The 18,500-nt window shown below is 57.3% G+C and overlaps 2 protein-coding genes across 9 annotated transcripts; both read left to right on the forward strand.

Moving 5' to 3' along the window:
- Positions 1-502: 502 nt before the first annotated feature.
- On the forward strand, positions 503-1,761 carry MYMX (myomixer, myoblast fusion factor). The gene is made up of 2 exons (XM_087817417.1): positions 503-568; positions 949-1,761. The coding sequence occupies exon 2, from the start codon at positions 1,013-1,015 to the stop codon at positions 1,265-1,267; it is 255 nt and encodes an 84-aa protein (XP_087673543.1). The 5' UTR covers positions 503-568; positions 949-1,012; the 3' UTR covers positions 1,268-1,761.
- A 156-nt stretch (positions 1,762-1,917) lies between these two features.
- On the forward strand, positions 1,918-15,726 carry SLC29A1 (solute carrier family 29 member 1 (Augustine blood group)). Of its 8 annotated transcripts, none has more exons than XM_087817414.1 (14): positions 1,918-1,995; positions 8,102-8,211; positions 9,310-9,392; positions 11,379-11,460; positions 11,568-11,770; positions 11,873-12,012; positions 12,335-12,469; positions 12,556-12,653; positions 12,797-12,875; positions 13,301-13,425; positions 13,626-13,734; positions 13,946-14,031; positions 14,608-14,807; positions 15,205-15,726. In XM_087817414.1, the coding sequence occupies exons 3-14, from the start codon at positions 9,364-9,366 to the stop codon at positions 15,314-15,316; spliced, it is 1,398 nt and encodes a 465-aa protein (XP_087673540.1). In that variant the 5' UTR covers positions 1,918-1,995; positions 8,102-8,211; positions 9,310-9,363; the 3' UTR covers positions 15,317-15,726. The 8 variants fall into 8 exon arrangements, with proteins under 8 accessions (XP_087673540.1, XP_087673538.1, XP_087673542.1 ...); XM_087817412.1 differs by lacking the exon at positions 1,918-1,995 and adding an exon at positions 5,939-6,010 and having other exon boundaries at positions 8,102-8,221; positions 9,313-9,392; XM_087817416.1 differs by lacking the exon at positions 1,918-1,995 and adding an exon at positions 5,945-6,010.
- The last annotated feature ends 2,774 nt before the right edge of the window (positions 15,727-18,500 follow it).

Genomic DNA, 18,500 nt, shown 5'->3' on the forward strand with positions numbered 1-18,500 from the left:
CCCAGCTCTTTCCAACAGGCTCAGCTGTGAGATGGACCGTGACCCCACTCCTCTACCCCACTCCTCCCCAGGGGAGGGCCCACGAATGCCTGCCCAGGTGCTGTTCTCCCTGTCTCTGCCATTCTGAGCATGCCTGGTGGGTCTGGGCTGCAGTCTTACTGCTTCTGAGATTTGGGCAAGTGGGCCTCATACACAGTCCCATGCTAGTTACTCCTCCCAGCTACCCCCAGGTACTAAGATAACTGAGAAGGGGCTGGGGCCCCAAAGAATCAGTGTGCATACAGTCACATCATTAGGAAGTGCAATCTGGGTTCCAACTCTGAGGTCTGAACCCAGCAGGGAGAATTCCTGCATCTGTTCCTTACACTTCCTGCAGCCCAGCTGTCCCCTGATCTCTAGATACCAGGTGCCAGCACACAGTTGTCTCTTCCTTGATCCCCCCACCCTGGCAAGCTGTCCTGGGTGGGGTTGAGCTGGGTGGGGCGGCCCTGTGTATTGAGTGTCCTGTGAGGCTGTATCCCCATAGCAAATTCAGCCAGAGATTGCTTCTGAGCAGTGATTCTGACTGGTGAGAGTTGTTGCCCATGGGAGTGGGTGGTTGGGAGAGTCAGGGTGGATCAAGGGCCCACAATAGAAAACTTAGAATTGCCTGGGGAGGAACTTCTGCTGGATTGAGGCAGAAGAGATGGAGAATGTCAGGAGAGTGTGTGCAAGAGGAGGGGGTGACTAGAGGAGGGAAGGGTGTAGGAGCCCCTGGAAGCTGGGAATGGCAGGCTGCAGGCCCTAGTCTCAGCCTCACTCTACAGGGAGGACTCTCCTGCCCCAGCTACCTGGCCAAGAGAAAGGGCTTCAGGAAAGCAAAAGTGACTCATGAATTGCCATCGGGGGCTCGTGATGGTGGAAACTGAAGAGGGTGGGCATTCTGCCCACCGCCCCATGTCTTTGCAGGTGAGGAGGGAGCAGGAAAGGCAAGCCTAGCTCCTGGATTGCCTTAGAAGTCGCTGAGCCGGCCATGCCCCTGCCGCTGCTCCCGCTGCTGCTTCGCGAGCTGCTGTCCCGCCTGCTGCAACCCGCCGCCCGCCTGGCCCGTCAGCTCCTCCTGCCCCTGCTGCGTCGACTGGCCCGCCGCCTGGGCTCCCAGGACTTGCGAGAGGCTTTGCTGAGCTGTCTGTTGTTCATCCTCAGTCAGAGACACCCACCAGACACTGGGGAGGCCTCCAGAGTGGCCCGCCAGGAGAGGAGGGAGAGGCTGGCCCCACAAAAGTGAGGCCACGAATCCTGGTAGCAGCAGGAATGAAGCGCTCTCTTTTGGAGTAAGACAGTCCTAGCACCGTCGCTGACCGAAGCCTGCCCAATGGGCCCTAGACATGGTTCAGGACTGAGCAGGAGGGGTTCTGAACCAGCTATGCCTCCGGGCTCCCGCAGGAATGACTGGAACCATGCAGAAAGCAGAAAACTGATCCTTACCATCCTCTCTGCATTCCTCAAGACTTTTCCTAATCATCCGCGGCCTCAGCAAGGAGAGAAAGTGACTCTTCCCCCCTCCCTACGTCCGGACAAATGGGGACATGAGGTCTAGTGAGGGACAATGCTTAACCCAGGAACAACTGACCATTTAATGGAGAGGCAAGATTTTAATCCAGACTGTCTTTCAGACTCAGGATTTACCTTAAAAGCATAGGACCTTGACCCCCCCTCCTCCATCAGTTCCGTCCCCAAAGCTCAGCATGCAACAGGTGCTCAATAAATATTTTTGAATTCCTAGGGTGCCTTTGAAATTCTTGTCAGCCACACTCCTGCCTGAGCTGCTAGACAGTCTCACCCGGCCAGGGGGTAAGGGTGGGGAACAACCCAAGGCTCGCTGGGATCCCCATTGCATTGCGCCTGTGAGCCCTCACCTCCTGCAAGCTGTTTCTCTTGTCTCCCTTCAGCCTGCCACACTCGGACCCAGCAGTCCTGGCCTCTCTTGGAGAGAGTTTAGTTGTCCAGCTCAGGGTAAGGAGGCAAACGCCCTTGACTGCGTTTGGAGCCTCGACTCAGCTAGTGGGAAGGGGGAGACCTGTTGGCGAAGGGACGCTGTGGGCGGCCGCTCGGGGGGGGGGGGGGGGGGGGGGGGGGGAGCAGGGCAGAAATGCATGCAACTGAGGGGCATTCTGCGGGGGCAGAGATGGTGCTGGTGGGGGAGGGGGCATAACCTAAGGAATTTACGGCTCCATTCCCTCCTCCCCAATGGGAGGGCCCTCGGGGGTCATTAAGGGTTGTCAGATGTATTTGCATTTCAGCCTCCGGATACTTTGTTTAGGATCTTCCCGCAGAGTCCTCCCTCCCTCCCTCCTTCCACCAGCTCTAGGGTCTGAGGGACATGGTGAGGAATATAGGCATCTTACAGGACCCCCATTCCGTCCCCACACCCGTGAGAAGCTGGGGCCAGCTGTGCGCCCCAGGCCAGCCTTGTGGGGCTTTCCGCCCGGCGCCTGCCGTCCCGCCGCTCGGCCACCTGCTTCCTTCTGGAGTCCTCAGAGGCCGGCGCACCTGCTCGCCCGTCTCCAGAAGGCAGCCGTGGGGGGAGGAGCGGAGTGAAGGGGGGTGCGCCTCCGGTCCCCTAACCCCGCTCCCCTCCCAGGTCACAGGCAGCTTTCCACCCCCACCCCCCCCCTCACCCCCACCCCCCCCCGCGCTCCAGGCCTCGTTCCCGCCCTCCTTTCAGCTGGCCTCCCGGGCCGCCCGCTCCCCCGAAGCTCCGGGCTGCGGAGCTGCGCGGGGCGGGGGAGGGCGCCGGGGCGCCGGTTGCAGCCTCTCTGCTGCCCCGCGGCAGAGGCCAGTCAGACCCGGCTCGGGCTGCGATTTCCGGCCAGGCCCCCAATCCGGAGGAGAGGAGGCCAGGAGGGCGAGCAGGGCCCCGCCGGCGGAGAATTTCCTGCCCACCCCCCTCCCCAGCGCAGGAAGCCCCTCCAAAGTCCCCACAGGTGTGCGCGGAGCAGAGGCGGGGGCAGCGGGGGCTGGGGTGGGGTCTGCGCTGTTCCCACGAGGCCCTGGAGGCGGAGAGAGGAGCCCCCAGGTCCCCGGTTGAGGTGGGCATGTCACTGGCGTGGGAATCTGCGGGTTCTGGCTGGGGGCATACTTTTCTGGGACTTTGAAGGCTGCAGTTAGATGACTGCTCCCCCGCCCCGCCCCAAACACACACACAGATCACGCAAGGTCAGAAACCCACCAGAGCAGAGGGAAAGGGCAAAAGTCTGAGAAATTAGGCTAGAAAGGGCCAGCCCAGACCTAGTGAACAGAGCCCCTGTCCACTCTCAAGAAAGGCAAGGTGAGCCTGCACCTGAGAGGGCCAGAGCCTGTCTTTATTTTAAATGTTGATATTTTGTTCACGGATATTTTTCATTAGCTTTGATTAAAAAAAAAAAAATTTAAAGTATTATTCATCTCGATTCCTGAATTTTTTGGAATTCCCCCCTAAAATTTGGCATCTCAGGCAAGTACTTCACTGGCCTAGCCCTAGTCCAAGCCCAGCCATGGAGATGTGGTCACAAACGCAACTGAGAATAAACAGTCACGAGACATGCGCTGGTGACAAAGGCCAGGCTGAGCAAACACATTTCCAGCCAACACAGATGGACACAGGCTAGAGGGAGATAGGACTGTGAGGTGGTGAGGCAGGTCTGGATGGGGGAGGAGGGAGTCTGGGGCAAACCACAGTTTCAAATAGGGTGGGGGCGGGGCACTGAATCAGCCCTTCCCACCCCTCTCCTATGGCAGGGACCTGAATGAGCCTAGGAAGGGAGAGAGCCATAGGACTGGGCAGAGGGTGACAAAGACTGCCTTCGCCTGGCTGGAAAAACTCCAGGCAAAGGCCAGGGTGAGCTGGGCTCTGAGGCTGCCAGGAGAGGGCCTGGAATCGTGGCTCTGGAGGGGTGTGGGTGCTGGCTGGAGGCCCAGGCAGGGTTAGTGCCAGGTGGGCTTCTCTCCAGCAATAACAGCCCTGGCCGTTTCCATCTAGGGAGCAAGCGGGGGTGGAGGGAGGAACCCGCCTCTCCCTGTCTGGGCTAGGACCCTCACCACTTCCCTCCAGTTTCTTTCCACTTCCATCCCCCTTTGCACACAACAACAACCATTGGCCACCGTCCTAGCCATGCCTGGCGGATCTGTCTGACCACTAAGACCTGCCACCCCCACAGGCCCAAAGCTGGTCAACATAGGTGGGGAGAAGGGCCAAGAAAGAGGGGAGAGGAGGGCCAGGAGAGGAAGAGGGAGAGACGGAACAAACAGGGTAGGCATGGGGGCACACCCCCGGACGTGCAGCTGCTCTTAAGCCATGGTGCTGTGCCTAGAAAAATACCACTGATACTGCTTTTCCTGTCCTCTGTTTGGTTAAAGTTTGTGGATGACGGTGTGTCATGTCTCTGTAGGACAAAGAACCAGAAGGCTGGGGACACCCCTTTCTGGAGTAGTTTGGAGGGTGTCCACTGATGCTAAATATAGCAAGGCTACTCCTTTCTTCAGGGCCCAGTCTGATGCTGGAGAGAGGATGTGCCTCTGCCTTATCCCTATGATGTTAGTACCCCTGATTGTTAATTAGTGTCTGTGGCTTCTCCAGGGGACTGGCCTCTTGGGTAGTGGGGATGGGGCTGGGGGCTGAATTGGATTTTCTCTCTTCAGCACCTCTCCAGCCTTTGGATTGCCCTCCAGCACTGAGGGCTGCTGTAAGGGCAATGATTCCTCCTCCACCCAATTCACTAACCTACAAAAACCGAGGGAATCCTTTCCCCCTCCTTGGAGGTGCAAGAAGGGCTGACCCCTCCTCAGCTCGCCCACCCTCTCCCCCTCCCACGGTGGGGCATGTGGGGCTCAGGCTCTGCCAGCTTGGGCCCCTGCCTCTGTCGGGACAAGAGGATTCACTCAGGATGTACGGCTATTTCTCTTCCCATCCGCATCCGCCGTCTTTCCAAAGTTCTGAATCTAGAAAGGGTGAGCCCGGCCGGGCGCGGCTCAGCGGTTGCCCGACCACCGAGGATCCAGGCGATGGGGGTTCCATTCCCGGTCAGGGCACATGCCCGGGTTGCGGGCTCCATCAATGACTCTCTCATCATTGATGTTTCTCTCTCTCTCTCTCCCTCTCCTTTCCTCTCTCTGATATATTAAAAAAAAAAAAAAAGAAAGAAAGGGTGAATCATGAGGGCGCTGCGGGGCGGTGCCGCGGCCCACCTCCCGCACACGTAGCTCTCGGAGGCAGGGTGGTGGGTGGCGCGTCTGTGCGGATGTCTGGTCTGTGTGAGCCAGAGGTGGGAAAACCCACCACGCAGGTCACGGAGTATACTGACTGCGTGGGAGGGATTCCAAGGCCTGGGGGGGAGGGTCCACGGCGGAAGAGCAAAGAGCAGATCAGGGCTGAAAGGCAGAAAGTGGCACTGAAAAGAGAGGGGTCTCTGGAAAGCAGAAAGGAGCAGTGTGGGAGGGTTTTGGGGCGTGATAACCGCACCTCCGAGACAGTATGGACGTGGGGGCGCCCGGGCCCATCTGGCAGGTTTGTCGGTGGGAGAGCCCTGGGTTGTGTTCTGTAGGATTTGTGTAGCCCCAGCGCCGAGGAGACTGGGGGAACCCGCGTGGGGCTGTACCCGCCGGCGCCGCGTGCTCCTCGATGGGGCAGGGTCTGGTGGGGCGGGACCCAGAGAGGTGCGAACCACAGAACTAAGGCGAGGTGCGGGCCAGGGGTCCCTGGGGGGCGAAGGTCTCGGGATGGGGCCTGTTCGGGTCGGGAGCCGCTGTGCGCCTGGCAGGCGCGGTCCGGGAAGTGGCCGCGTGGGGAGGGGGGAGGGGGGGCGGGGGGTAGCGAAGCGGGGAGCAGGGGGAGGGGAAGAAGGGGGAAAAGGGGGAAAGCGAAGGGGGAAGGGGGTGAGGGCGGGACGGGGCGGGGCGGGGAGCGGAAGGCGGGTTTGAATATGCCGGGGCGCGGGCGGGAAGGAGAGCGCGCGCGCGCGCATCTCAGCGCGGGAGGACTCCTTCACTGCAGGTGCCGCCTGGGGCTGGGGTCCGGGGGTGCGGGGGCTGGGGTCCGGGGACCGAAGGGGCGAAGGGCACCGCTGTCCGCCTGCCAAGAGGGCAGGTAGGCGGGGGCTGGCCGCTACCCAGCCGGCGGAGGGGACGCCCGGTGGGGCCCCAGGCGTGGAGTGTGCCCGCAGCGCAGCACGTGGCGCGCAAAGGCAGGGGTGCGGGAGGAAAGGGAGCGGGCGCCGTGGGGGAGACAGCGGCGTGGGAGGCGGACCCGAGCAGGGCGGGGGTGACCTGGCTCCTGGGACTAAAACGGGCTGTTGCGGAGCTGACCTTTGCAAGGGGGGGGGGGGGCAGATGGTTCATCTCGATTAATCTTGTTGATAGAGAGGAGGCGCCGGGCTTCCAGCTATGCAGGGTGAGGAGACGGGGCCCAGGGCCCCGGAACCCAGGAGCTGTCTCTTTAACCCCGCCTTTTATTGACCGATCTCGTGTCCCTGGCCTCCCCTTGCTGGATGCGTCCTCATTGACTCCCAGAGAGAGGACCCCTCCTTCACTCAGAGGAAGGAAAGGACACCCCAAGGTTTTCTTCCCAGGACAGAGCTGGTCCCATCCTACCCCTCTTGGGGCGGCCCCTCTGCTATTTCTCTGGTAACCCTTCGACCCTCCCCCTTGTCCTTCTGCCGGTGTTGAGCTCTCCTTGCCTGGATGTGTGTGTAATGGGGGGTGGGGGGGTGCCTTACACCTGACACTCAGGTCAGGCTGGAGGTGACCTTGGCCCCCCCTTACTTTCCCCCCTTAGTTGGAGTAGAGCACCCCCACCTCCCAGTGTACAGGAGTAGCTGGGAAGCAACCTTCCTAGGTCCCTCCCCACTCCAGAAGGAGCCCTGAGTAAGCTACACCTTGAGTTTGAATTCCAGCTCACCCATTCATTAGCTCTGTTACCTTAGACATGAGACTCAACCTCTCTGAACCTTAGATGCCCCCCTCTGTTTAATGGAGACAGTTTAGAACTAGCTTACGGGTGGTTATGAGGGAAAGATGGGGTATCTGCAGGCTGGCCCCGTGTGGCACCCCGGGGAGTGAATTTGATGCTATCACAAGGGAGTGGTTAGAAGCTGGGGTGCATGAGAAGCATTGGGAGAGTGAGTTTGGTGGCTGCTTTCCGGGCCCCCATCTAGGCAGGCCAAGGCATGGCTGGAGGTACACCAGATGCTCTGAGCTGGTATCAAATCCCTGTTTGCTCCTGGGCAAAAGCAGACAAGAATAAAACACCTGGACAGGCCTGCTGAGCGTCAGGATGTGGACAGGGGGAGGGACTGCCCCTAGCGTTGAATGGTGCCCAGGGCTGGGGTGGGTTTACTGAGAACAGAACTGGGATGTAGCTGAGGGAGAAGGCAGAAATTAATACTCCTCTGAGCCTAAGGCACGTCTCACTAAGGAAACCAGTCTCTCGTCTGCTTTGAAACTGCACTGCCAGGAACCTTGCCTGTGGGGGTGGGGGAAGAGCACAGGGTTTGCTGAGGTGAAAAGCTGGGGGTTTCCCTCCCTGCCACCTAAAGGAAAACTTGAGTCCTGAGCCTCCTCTGTCCATTCTCCCCTCCACTGGGGTAGTGCCCTCTTGCCCTCATCCATCTAGAAAATGTAAAAAATTGTTCACTCTGTCCCCAGTGCCTAGAACAGTGCCTGGCTGGCCGGCAAAGGTCCTTGGTAAATATTTGTTGAAAGGCTGAATGAAAGAAGCCCTTTACCTCCAGATGGAGACATGTAGGTCTCCTCCTCTCCCTCACCTACAGCCCAGGTGTAGGTGACTTACTGGGCTGGGTAGAAAAGCCCATTGAGAGTATGGGGTCCCTGAAGGTGTCTGTTGGTTTTGGGCTGGGACCTAGAGCACTGGCTGTACCTGTGAGTTGACCCACCCCCACTCCCTCAGCTCCCCTGCTGAGACTCTTGAGTCTCTTATCTCCCAAGCTGCAGAGTTTGTTTTTTATCTCGTTGGTCGAGGGTGTGTATGTGAGGCTTCTCAAAATGGGGCAGCTTCCTCCCACAGCAAGGCCTGGGGGCTTCTCTCATATGCCCTGTGCCTCTGTCTTCATTCTGGACCCTTACCCAGGAGGAGCCCATGGACAAGACCTACTGCCTGAGCCGGAACTAGGACCACCTCCCAGGGACTGCCCAGGCCTCCGCTGCTTGGACCCTTCTGCTGACAAGTCTGGGCACCCAGTAAGTCCAGGTGGGCGATGAGGGAGGTCAGTCCTGGCTCCAGACCCTCTAGGCTCTCACTTGGGGGACGCACCAGAATGCACCTGCCTGGCTTTCCATGCCATCCAAAGGGAAAGCGATTTATCTCCTGGTGCCAAAGAGGTCCTGGCTACAGAAATAACATAATGGGGGGAGCAGGAGAGGGGCACTGAGTGGGGAGGTTATATGCAGTTAGGCCTGTGCCCCCAACCCCCAATCTTCAAGTTTGCTCTCAGAAAGGGGAAGAGCACAGGGGCCGAGCAACGAGAGAGAAACCAAAGGGTGGGGGATGGGTGACTCTGGGGCCAGGACTGGGGAGGGGTCAGGCTAGGTTGTGGAAATGCTTTCCCATACCCTTAGGAAAGTGTTTTCCTGGAAAACTGACCAGGAACTAGGAAGTCTCTGGGCAGTGGCTGGAAAGGAAGGTTAAGGTGCCACCAGCAGAGAGGCTGGAATCTGGGGTGCCTCCAGGAGGGGGCAGGTTCTCCAGAGCCCTCCTAGCCATGAGTCTAGGGGCTCCCCAGAAGGGTGAGGAGGTCAGACTTAACAGAGAGGACCTGGTGGGGGAGGCCTCTCTGGCTTGGCCTCAGCCATCATCCCTGAGGCTGCTGCTCCTGCAGATGTCAGTTTTGTGCCCTCCCCCCGCTCTATCTCCCTATGTTTCCCTCCTCCTGTCCCTCCTTTCATTGTTGTCGCTGTCCCTGACCCATCTCTTCCTCTTCTCTGCCTTTGCCTGTCTTTTCCCTCCCTCTCAATCAGATGTTCCCCTCCTTCCCTCCTGCTCTCCACCCTCTGTTTTCCCAGCTTACAAACCGCTTCGCTGCTGGGTAAAAAGGTAAAAATAGCGGTGGCAGCAGCCAGGCCAGGCCTGCTGCCAGGTAGGGCCTGAGCAGGCAGGGGAGCCCAACAGGACTGGCAGAGAGGTCAGGCTGAGCAGTCCTGAGAGGCAGGGCTAGGGGTCCTGCTGGACTCCGGGGCTTGCCAGCTCTGTCTGCTCTGCCCCCTCCTACACCCCAAGAGTCTGAAGAGGCCTGTGGAGAAACAGGGTGACACAAGGCCTCACACTGCTTCTGCCCCAAGCAGGCCTCAGAGGGAGAGAGTCCTCAGCCAGGCAAAACCAAGATCGCCATCACCATGACAACCAGTCACCAGCCGCAGGACAGGTACTGGGAGACCTGGGCTGGGGACCCAGGGGCATGGAAATGGGTTTCCAGGGGGCTGGGTGCATTGTCCTTTGGAATTTCGGGTTGTCACTGCTGACTGGCTTTCCAGCCAGGTAGCTATGAGTGTCAGGTCTGCACCAGGGGCAGGGGCCATGCATGCCTTGGCTGGGTGCTGGCTGGGGTGTCTGTAGGGAGGGCCTTGGTGGGTGCACGGCAGCCTGGATCCTCCCACTACACATGCCTTGGTGGGTGCCTGGCCTGTTAGTTTTTCCACTGCTGCTCTCCAGCCACCAGCGGCTTCCCGCTCCTCCTGCCACAACTGTGGGGAGACATTTGGCAGCACCCTTCATTCCAGAGCACATCTGACAGAACTGCCCCTCCCTGAGGGTTGCCTCTATCTCATATGACCTTGCCCAACCCCAGTCCTTGATCTGACCTTTCTCTCGCTTCTGCACCTCTGGAGCCTATGAGCTCCCTCAAGTTAGACCTGCACATGTGATCGTGCACATGTGTTTTGGGGGAAGAGGCTATAGCTTGATTCAAGTTTTCCAGGAGTCTAGGACCCAAGAAAGTTGATGAAGTCATGCCTCAGGTCCAAAGCTCGTCAACCCATCACCTCTCCCTGCCCTTTCTGTTGTCCTCCTGTGCCAAAGGTCACAGAAGTAGACCATTTCTAGGTGTCAGACTTTGGGCACTTAGCTTGATCTCACTGGGACCATTTCCCACCTGTAATATAGAGGTGAGGTTTATTTGGATGGGAGAGAATTTAAGGAGACAGTAAGTATAGGCCCAGGTTGGCTCCCTCCCTCGTCCCTCCTCCCAGGCCGCCTGCTTGCCCCTTCCTAGCCTCATCACTCCCAGCAGCTCTCTGACCCTCTCTCCATCTCCATTACCTGTTGTATTCGTCCAGTGCCACTCCGACCCTCTCCTGTGTGACCTTGACTGGGAGTTTCTCCCTTCATCCTGGGTCTCTGAATCAAGCCCTTAGCTCTCTATTTCAAGGGGTGTGTGTGTGGGGGGGTAGGTATATGAGGGAGTTGGGAGACTGTAGTTGTAATGACTCAGAGCTGCCCGGTTGGGGCGCTCACTCAGGCACTGCACTCTCTGGCCAGACCTGTCCTCACTGCCTTGGGCTTTGTGCCTGCTATCTCTGTGAAGAAGCAGATGTTGGCTGTCGGGAGGATATGGCAGACACATTTGGAGACCATAGTGGAAGGATCCAGGGCTGCCTGGGGGAAGCTGGCCCATCCCAGACAGGCTCTGAGGTGCAGGGCTTGGGGCCATGCAAGGGCAAAAGCTGGGGCGGTACTTATTTACAATCTGGGGCCCAGATGACGTCCAGTGGCCGGATACCTTCTGGCCTACCCTGGGTGGTGTGACCTACAAAGCCGGTTCTGTCTGGGCTTGGAAAAAACAGCTCCCTCATTCCCCAGCTGCCCCAAGGCACCTCGCCTGCCTGCCCCACTAGGTCCAGAATGGTCTGGGAGTTTCTTGACCTCAGAATTCTCTTTGGGGAGCCACACAGTCCCTGCCCAGACTGCCAAATCACTTCCAGCCTGCCTGGCGGGCGGGGGAAGAAGACATTTGCTGTTTGTTTTCTCACTCATTTGCCACCCCCAGCCTTCATAGCGGGATTTCCCAAACCACCTCCAGATGTGTGGGTCATACTGGTTCCCACGCCTGCAGGGTCCCCTGAGTTTTCAGGGGCTGAGAACCACCGTCCTGTGGCCTTGTCCTTCAGCCTTGTGTCCCTGATCCTCCTCTCTCTCTGGACACAGCTGGGCCCTTTTCCCTGTCCCAGGACACCTCCCCCCCACATACACCCATAGGAGGACACATGCACATGGACACACACACAGACGCCCTGCGCCCTGGGATAGCTAGAGAGACTGAAGGTCAGGGAACGATGGGCTTCCCTAGGTTTGATCTGGGAAAGGAGGGTGGGATGGTGGGTCACTTGGCTCCTCTTTCCTCTCCCATCCCCAGGTACAAAGCCGTCTGGCTTATCTTCTTCATGCTGGGTCTGGGGACCCTGCTCCCCTGGAATTTTTTCATGACAGCTACTCAGGTGAGACTGGGCTCTAGGGGGCATGTCCACTGGGCATGTAGGGCCTGGATCTGTACTCATGGGCGCAGGGAGAGAGGTTCTAACACTCCTCTCTGCATCCCCCACAGTATTTCACAAACCGCTTGGACCAGTCCCAGAATGTGTCCTTGGTCACTGCTGAACTGAGCAGGGGCATCCAGGCCTCGGTCACCCCTACAACACCCTCTGCGGAGCGGAATTCTCTGAGTGCCATCTTCAACAATGTCATGACCTTGTGTGCCATGCTGCCCCTGCTGCTCTTTACCTACCTCAACTCCTTCTTGCATCAGAGGTGAGCACCCAGACACAGCCAGACCCCTGGCTGCCTCTTGCAAGTCCTGGGCTGAGCCACTGCGTTAACCACACCTCTCTGCTACCTGGGCCTCTCCCACAGGATCCCCCAGTCTGTTCGGATCCTGGGCAGCCTGGTGGCCATCCTGCTGGTGTTCCTGATCACTGCTGTCCTGGTGAAGGTGCACCTGGACGCCCTGCCCTTCTTTATCATCACCATGATCAAGATCATGCTCATTAATTGTAAGCTGGGCTGGAAGGGGACTTGGGGCAGAGACCTTCCCACATACCCTCACCCTTCCTTCAGACCCACAGTCAGCCAGAGAAGAGCCCATTCTGACCTTGAGGAAATAGATGCCGTGGGCAGTGAGGGCTCAGAGGCCTGAGCAGGCAGGGACAGGGCTGGGAGTGGTGGGCGCAGAAAGAAGGGCCACTGAGCAGCAAGACCCACTGGAAGTAAAATAGGAGTTACAGGAACCTGTTTTCCCATAAGCCCCAACCACCCCCAGCAGAAGTGAGTCCCACCCTGCCCACACCCCTGCTGATGCCCACCCTATTCCCCCAGCGTTTGGTGCCATCCTGCAGGGCAGTCTGTTTGGTCTGGCTGGCCTCCTCCCTGCCAGCTACACGGCCCCCATCATGAGTGGCCAGGGCCTGGCAGGCATCTTCGCCTCAGTGGCCATGATCTGCGCCATTGCCAGTAAGTCTTGCTGTCTATCTGCCTGTCTCGTTTTTGCGGAGAGAAGAGGGTGGACCCTGTCTCACCACTGACACCCTCCACCCCAGGTGGCTCAGAGCTGTCAGAAAGTGCCTTCGGCTATTTTATCACAGCCTGTGGGGTCATCATTGTAACCATCATTTGTTACCTGGGACTGCCCCGTCTGGTGAGCAAAAGGAGAAAGCAGGGGTTTGGGGTCTGGGAAGTCCAGGGCTCCTGACCACAGGTGCTCTGAGGCTGAAACCTGGGGGAGGCAGGGATTCTAGAGAGCTCGCCTCTGAGCCCACCTTCGTCTCCCTCACTTGATAGGAATTCTACCGCTACTACCAGCAGCTCAAGCTCGAAGGGCCGGGGGAGCAGGAGACCAAGTTGGACCTCATTAGTAAAGGTCTGAATAGCCTGAGGAAGCTGTGGAGGACGGCCTCCCTGGCAGGGGGGCGGCTGAGCACAGAGGGCAGGAATGGGTACACCGTTTAAAGGCAGAGATGAGCCAGAGGCCAGAAGGACCAGGGGTGAGGGGACAATGGGAAATAAGCGCTGGGGAAACTAAAACGGGGAGATCCTAGATGACCTTGAATGCCTGAGGGCAGTGGAAAGCAATTTCAGATTCTTGGACAATGTGTAGCTGAGGCTCCTGGGAGAGGTCAGGACTCAGGGACTGGCACTGTGAGGATTTAGAGGAGGTCTAGGCTCTGTGTAGGATGCTTCTGTGCACGGTGTAAGGGGGTGTCCAGCCCCAACTAACCCCAGCCAGCCCTTTTGGGGAAAATTTGCATCATTCCCTTGTTGCTCTGTCCTTCCTACAATTTGAAGATCCTTCCACAACCTGTCATCCCCCAGGAGAGGAGCCAAAAGCAGGCAAAGCGGAGTCTGGAGTTTCAGCCCCCAACTCTCTGTCCACCAACAAAAGTCACTCAATCCGAGCCATCCTCAGAAATGTGCGTGGAGCATGGGTATCCTGCCCTCTACCCTCACCCGTTCTCTCCTCAGTCCTCACCCCCACACAGTCCATCCCATCCCTTTCTGACCTGAGACTGGCCACTCTCCTGGATTCCCACGTGCACGCACGTGTGTGTGTGTGTGTGCGCGCGTGTACACGACTGCCATGAAGACTGGGTCCTGGGTCCCTTTCCTCCAGATCTTAGTCCCTGCTCTCTCCGTCTGCTTCATCTTCACGGTCACCATTGGGGTGTTTCCTGCCATTACCGCTGAGGTCAAGTCCAGCATTGGAGGCAGTAGTGCCTGGGGTGAGGACACCGTGGGTTCCCAGGATGGGGATGTAGGGGCTGTAGCAGGACTGGGAGTGGGGGAGAAGAGACTCTGGGCTGCATCTCCCCAGCTAGATTCTCCTAGTCCACTTGCCCTTCCCTGGGGACACTCAGGCCCAGTGAGGGTCAAGGTTGCTAACTCTGCCTCTGGACCTAATAACCACCCCCTAATGTACTCTCCCTTTTCTAGGACACTACTTCATTCCCGTGTCCTGTTTCTTGACTTTCAATGTCTTTGACTGGTTGGGCCGGAGCCTCACAGCCATATCCATGTGGGTGAGTGGAAGAAGAGGGCACCAAGTCCCTGTGAGAGGGAGGAGTCCACCCTGAGACCCAAGAAAGTATGGTGACAAGGGGACAATGCTTTTTTAAAAACCAAGATATTATGTATAGTTAGGTGTACAAGTCTTTTTTTTTTTAATATATCTTTGTTGATTTCAGAGAGGAAAGGAGAGGGAGAGAGAGAGAGAGATAGAAACATCAATGATGAGAGAATCATTGATCGAGCACACAACCCGGGCATGTGCCCTGACTGAGAATCGAACCCCGATCGCCTGGATCCTAGGTCGGGGCTCAAGCGCTGAGCCATGCTCAGCCAGGCAGGTGTACAAATCTTAAGTGTATAGCTTAATGGCTGTATACGAATCCCCTGTATAATTACCACCCATGTCGAGATGGAGAATATTTCCAGTATTCCAGAAGGTTTCACTCTGCCCCCTCCCCATCAGTACCCTTAAAGGTAACCAGGCTTTGAGGTTTCAGTGAAGATCCCGAGGGGCTCCACATGGAGTCCCGGGGGCCTGGGTGTGCCCTGGGGGCTGGTCTGGCTGAGGCACTGCCTGGTCCCCACAGCCTGGGAAGGACAGCCGCTGGCTGCCAAGCTTAGTGCTGGCCCGTCTGGTGTTCGTGCCCCTGCTGCTGCTGTGCAACGTCCATCCCCGCCGATACCTGGCTGTGGCCTTTGAGCACGATGCCTGGTTCATCTTGTTCATGGCCGCCTTCGCCTTCTCCAATGGCTACCTTGCCAGTCTCTGCATGTGCTTCGGGCCCAAGTGAGTGTCGGGCAGGGTCTAGCACTCCAGTGGGGGGCACTCACTACAGGGAGAAAGGGCAAAAGGAAACCCCCTGATCCTGGAGCTTAAGGTTTCCAGGCTGAGAGAGGAGCTGACCGGGGGGGGGGGGGGCACCTGGGTCAAAGGGGTCAGGGTGAGGAGTACAAGGGTGGGGTGCCCAGGCTTACTTAGGTGGGGATGTGGGAGGGACCTCTCAGGTAAGAAGGAAGACTCCCCCTAGGACATGCTCCCCTAAGAGGGAGAAGCCAGCTTGGGGTTGGGAACATAAGAGGGGTAGGTCAGCAGAATTCGGTGCTCAGGCAAGCCTCTCCACCCTGATGTTCCAGGTAGGGCTGGAGTAGGGCCATCCTAAAGTAGCCTTGCCTCATTCCTGTAGGAAAGTGAAGCCTGCCGAGGCGGAGACAGCGGGAGCCATCATGGCCTTCTTCCTGTCTCTGGGCCTGGCACTGGGGGCTGTCTTCTCGTTCCTGTTCCGGGCAATTGTGTGACCCTGGATGGACAGAGGACCGCACTGGACGCCTGCTCTTGCCCCTTCCTCATCCTTTAGAGATGGGCAGGGGTGGGCTGGAGGTTTTCTCTTCTAGCCAAATTCTGCTTTCTCACAGCCTGTGCTGGGCTGAGTGTCCAGGCCCCGAGGAGGGGGCCTCTGGGTGGACAGTTGGACAGTGGGGACATCGTGGGCCTGCAGGTCAGAGTCAAGAGGGACACAGTCTCTGCATATGCTCGAATCCTCCCACATTCAGCTCTGATTCCTACTTGAGCCTCTCCAAGGCTCAGAGTGTGTGTGTGTCTGTATTTTGTCTGCCTATACCAGGGGTGGCTAGGGGCCAGGACTATCTCTTCTAAGGTCCAGTCTGATATTGCACCCCTCCCTTCCCCCTGTCCCTCCCCTGCTCCCCTGTCTATCATGTACCCTGTACCCCTGTACAGTTGCTATTTTACTGCCTTTTTTATACTCAACAGAAACCAGGTGCCTTCAGAGGCTGCCTAAATAAACTATTTCCCCCCCATGGCTCTCTGTGTCCGCCAGCCATGGCTTCATGCCCTGGAGGGGGTAGAGGGATGGCTGCCTGAGTCTGCTGGGATGAGCATGAGCCAGCTGGGTCTTGGCCAACACCAGGCCTGGGTCCAAGGTTGTGGGAATGGGGGTAGAGTTAGTTCTCTTAGTCTCAGAGGGGCTGCAGTGTCCCCTGCTGGGGCCCACAGAGGAGAGACAGGCCTGGAGCCAGGACACCCATACTGCTGGCTAAGACCAGTAAAGGCCATTGTTTTCTGATGCTTCATTCCTTCTTCCATAGGACTGGGGAGGAGACAGCACCCACCTTTTTTAACCTTCACTGTTACCCCCTCCCCTCCGTCCTCACTCCTCAGTCCTGGGAATGAGTTCTGCAAAACCGGCCAGCTCTCTCCCTCCAGCCTCCCCCGACCCGGCTCCTGGTTGTACTCCCACACCTCCGGGCAAGAACAGGCTGCGCCTGAGGGTTGTTCCCTACCTGGCACTGTGCCCCGACACCAAAGCTCAGACTTCCTGCGAAACAAGGGACTATGTGTCCTTTCATCGAAGCTGGGCCATCCCTTTCTCTTCCCAACCTCTAGCCGAGGGAGGGGTGGGATGGTGTGGGACCATGAGAATTTCTCAGGGGAGGGGGCCATAACACAGGGTCCTCCTTCTCAAAAATGACTCTTCCTGACAAAGGGGGACCAGAGCTTTGGGCACTGTGGACCCCCCTTCCCCACCTCACTGAACGTGGCCCTCAGAAGGGCAGGATGTATTCCTGTACAGCCCAGACAGCACACTGATCCCTGACGAGCAGATGCTACAGAGTTGGCACCTCTGCCAGGGCTTCATTTCTCAGTTTAATTGAATTGAAGGTTTCAGGCCTCATTAAAGAGCAGTTAAGTATATTATGGTATGGGGCACTGGAGTCCATGCACTCCATGTCAAACCAGGGTACATATCTGAGGCTGGTGGAAAACAAGGCATTTCTTTCCTACCAGGTTCAAAAGTGAGGTGATCCCTGTGTGTTCCCCAATCTTTGCAGTGCCCTCTGGCAATGAGTCAGGCTGAGATAAACCCGTACTCTCCCTCAGTCCTTCCTGAATCCCCCACTGTACCCACACCTGAGAGTCCTATTGGGCTCCTTCCTCAGCACCATCAGCCCTTCGGGGACCCCGTCCTTTTTCCCTGGGTCCCTTCACCTCCTACCTGGCCCTTTGGGACTCTTGCCTAGGTCTCCTTCAAACCCTTCCCACTTGCGACTACAGGATAATCTGAAAACAAGTTTTGTAATATGCTGGTCCCTCTCCCCGGAGTGGGCCGAGCATTTTCAGGTCTTCCACCACCACCAGCAACAGCCAGTTTATGTAATTCTTCCCCCTCTGCACCTCAGAACTGTTGTAATTTTGCACCATATCTTTTACCATGTTCTTATCTTACTCCGGCTACTAGGCTGTCATGTTTTTCAGGTTAGAGGATTCTATTCATGTGTTGACTCTAAACTACAAGTGCAACATGTGGCTCCCAGAGGTACTCAAAAACATTTGCTTCATGCATCTGCTTGTTCCTCCCACCCACGTGGTCTTCAACCCGACTCCAGCTGTGGGGTAGCACTCATTTTACTGCCTGTGCCCATGGGATAGAGATGGGTGTTAAGTAGGTTCCTCAAGCCCAGCAATGGTTGGAAGGAGGAAAAGACCATTAGGTTGGTCATTTTCCTTCCTTATGTACTGACATTGACTTTGGAAAAAATTACTAGAATATTTCCCCAAAAATACTTAGACTCCTCCCAGGAGGTTTTCTAATGCAAATGACAAAAACTTTGGGTCGTCACTCATTTCCAGTCTCCTGACCTCAGTGTTTCTCACTGGAAAAACAGGGTGGAGTAGAAGTTAGAAAAAGCAACACCCAGGTCTCCTGCCTGCTCAACTGCAGGGATGGCTCCCACCACAGGTAGGCCCTCTGTGCCCAACACCCCTGTGGACTTTATTGGGCCTCATCACTTTCCTCCTCCCATTTTGCTTCCCAGAAGGTGGGGAGGCCTGAGCTGTTGAGAATCTGCCAGGTATCCCTGATTCTGCCACGACTTGTGCTGCTCCTCACCTCCCGTGTGACATTTCTACCCGAAGTATCAGTCTGTATTCAGCTGCTGTCCTCCCTGGGGTGGCTGCTATTGCAACACAGAAATTTCCCCCTATTTTAATCTTATATGGTGAGCTGCTGGGGCCTTAAACTATTGAAGTCAGGAGTCCCAGTAAAATGCGCAGTCAGCCTCAGGTGTAACTGATGAATGTGTCCGTGTCTATTCTTGGAGGTGAATATGGAGAGGATGGTGAGGGCAGGATAATGAGGGGGAGGGTGGCTTGCTAGGAAAGCAGTTACTGGGAACATAAATTATTAGAATGTTAAACTACGAGAGTGGTTCAAAAAAATGGATGTGAGCAGAGAAACGCAGTCACTTTAAAGAGAGCCCTGCTCTCTAGCCAGCAGGCCCTGCCTGGAAGAAACATCTTGAGACTGGAAGAGTGGAGGTCTGAGGGAGGTCAGCCAACCAGCAGGCCTGACAGGGAGGCCAGGCTGGCAGTGAGGCCCGTCTGGTTCCTGGGGTAAGTTGGCAGTGAACGTGGTGATGGGCACCTCAGACAGGCAGAGCCCATGCCCCACCCCCAACCCAT

Source organism: Miniopterus natalensis, chromosome 5 (genome assembly GCF_054644295.1).
Source record: "Miniopterus natalensis isolate mMinNat1 chromosome 5, mMinNat1.hap1, whole genome shotgun sequence".
NCBI classification, from domain to species: Eukaryota; Metazoa; Chordata; class Mammalia; order Chiroptera; family Miniopteridae; genus Miniopterus; species Miniopterus natalensis.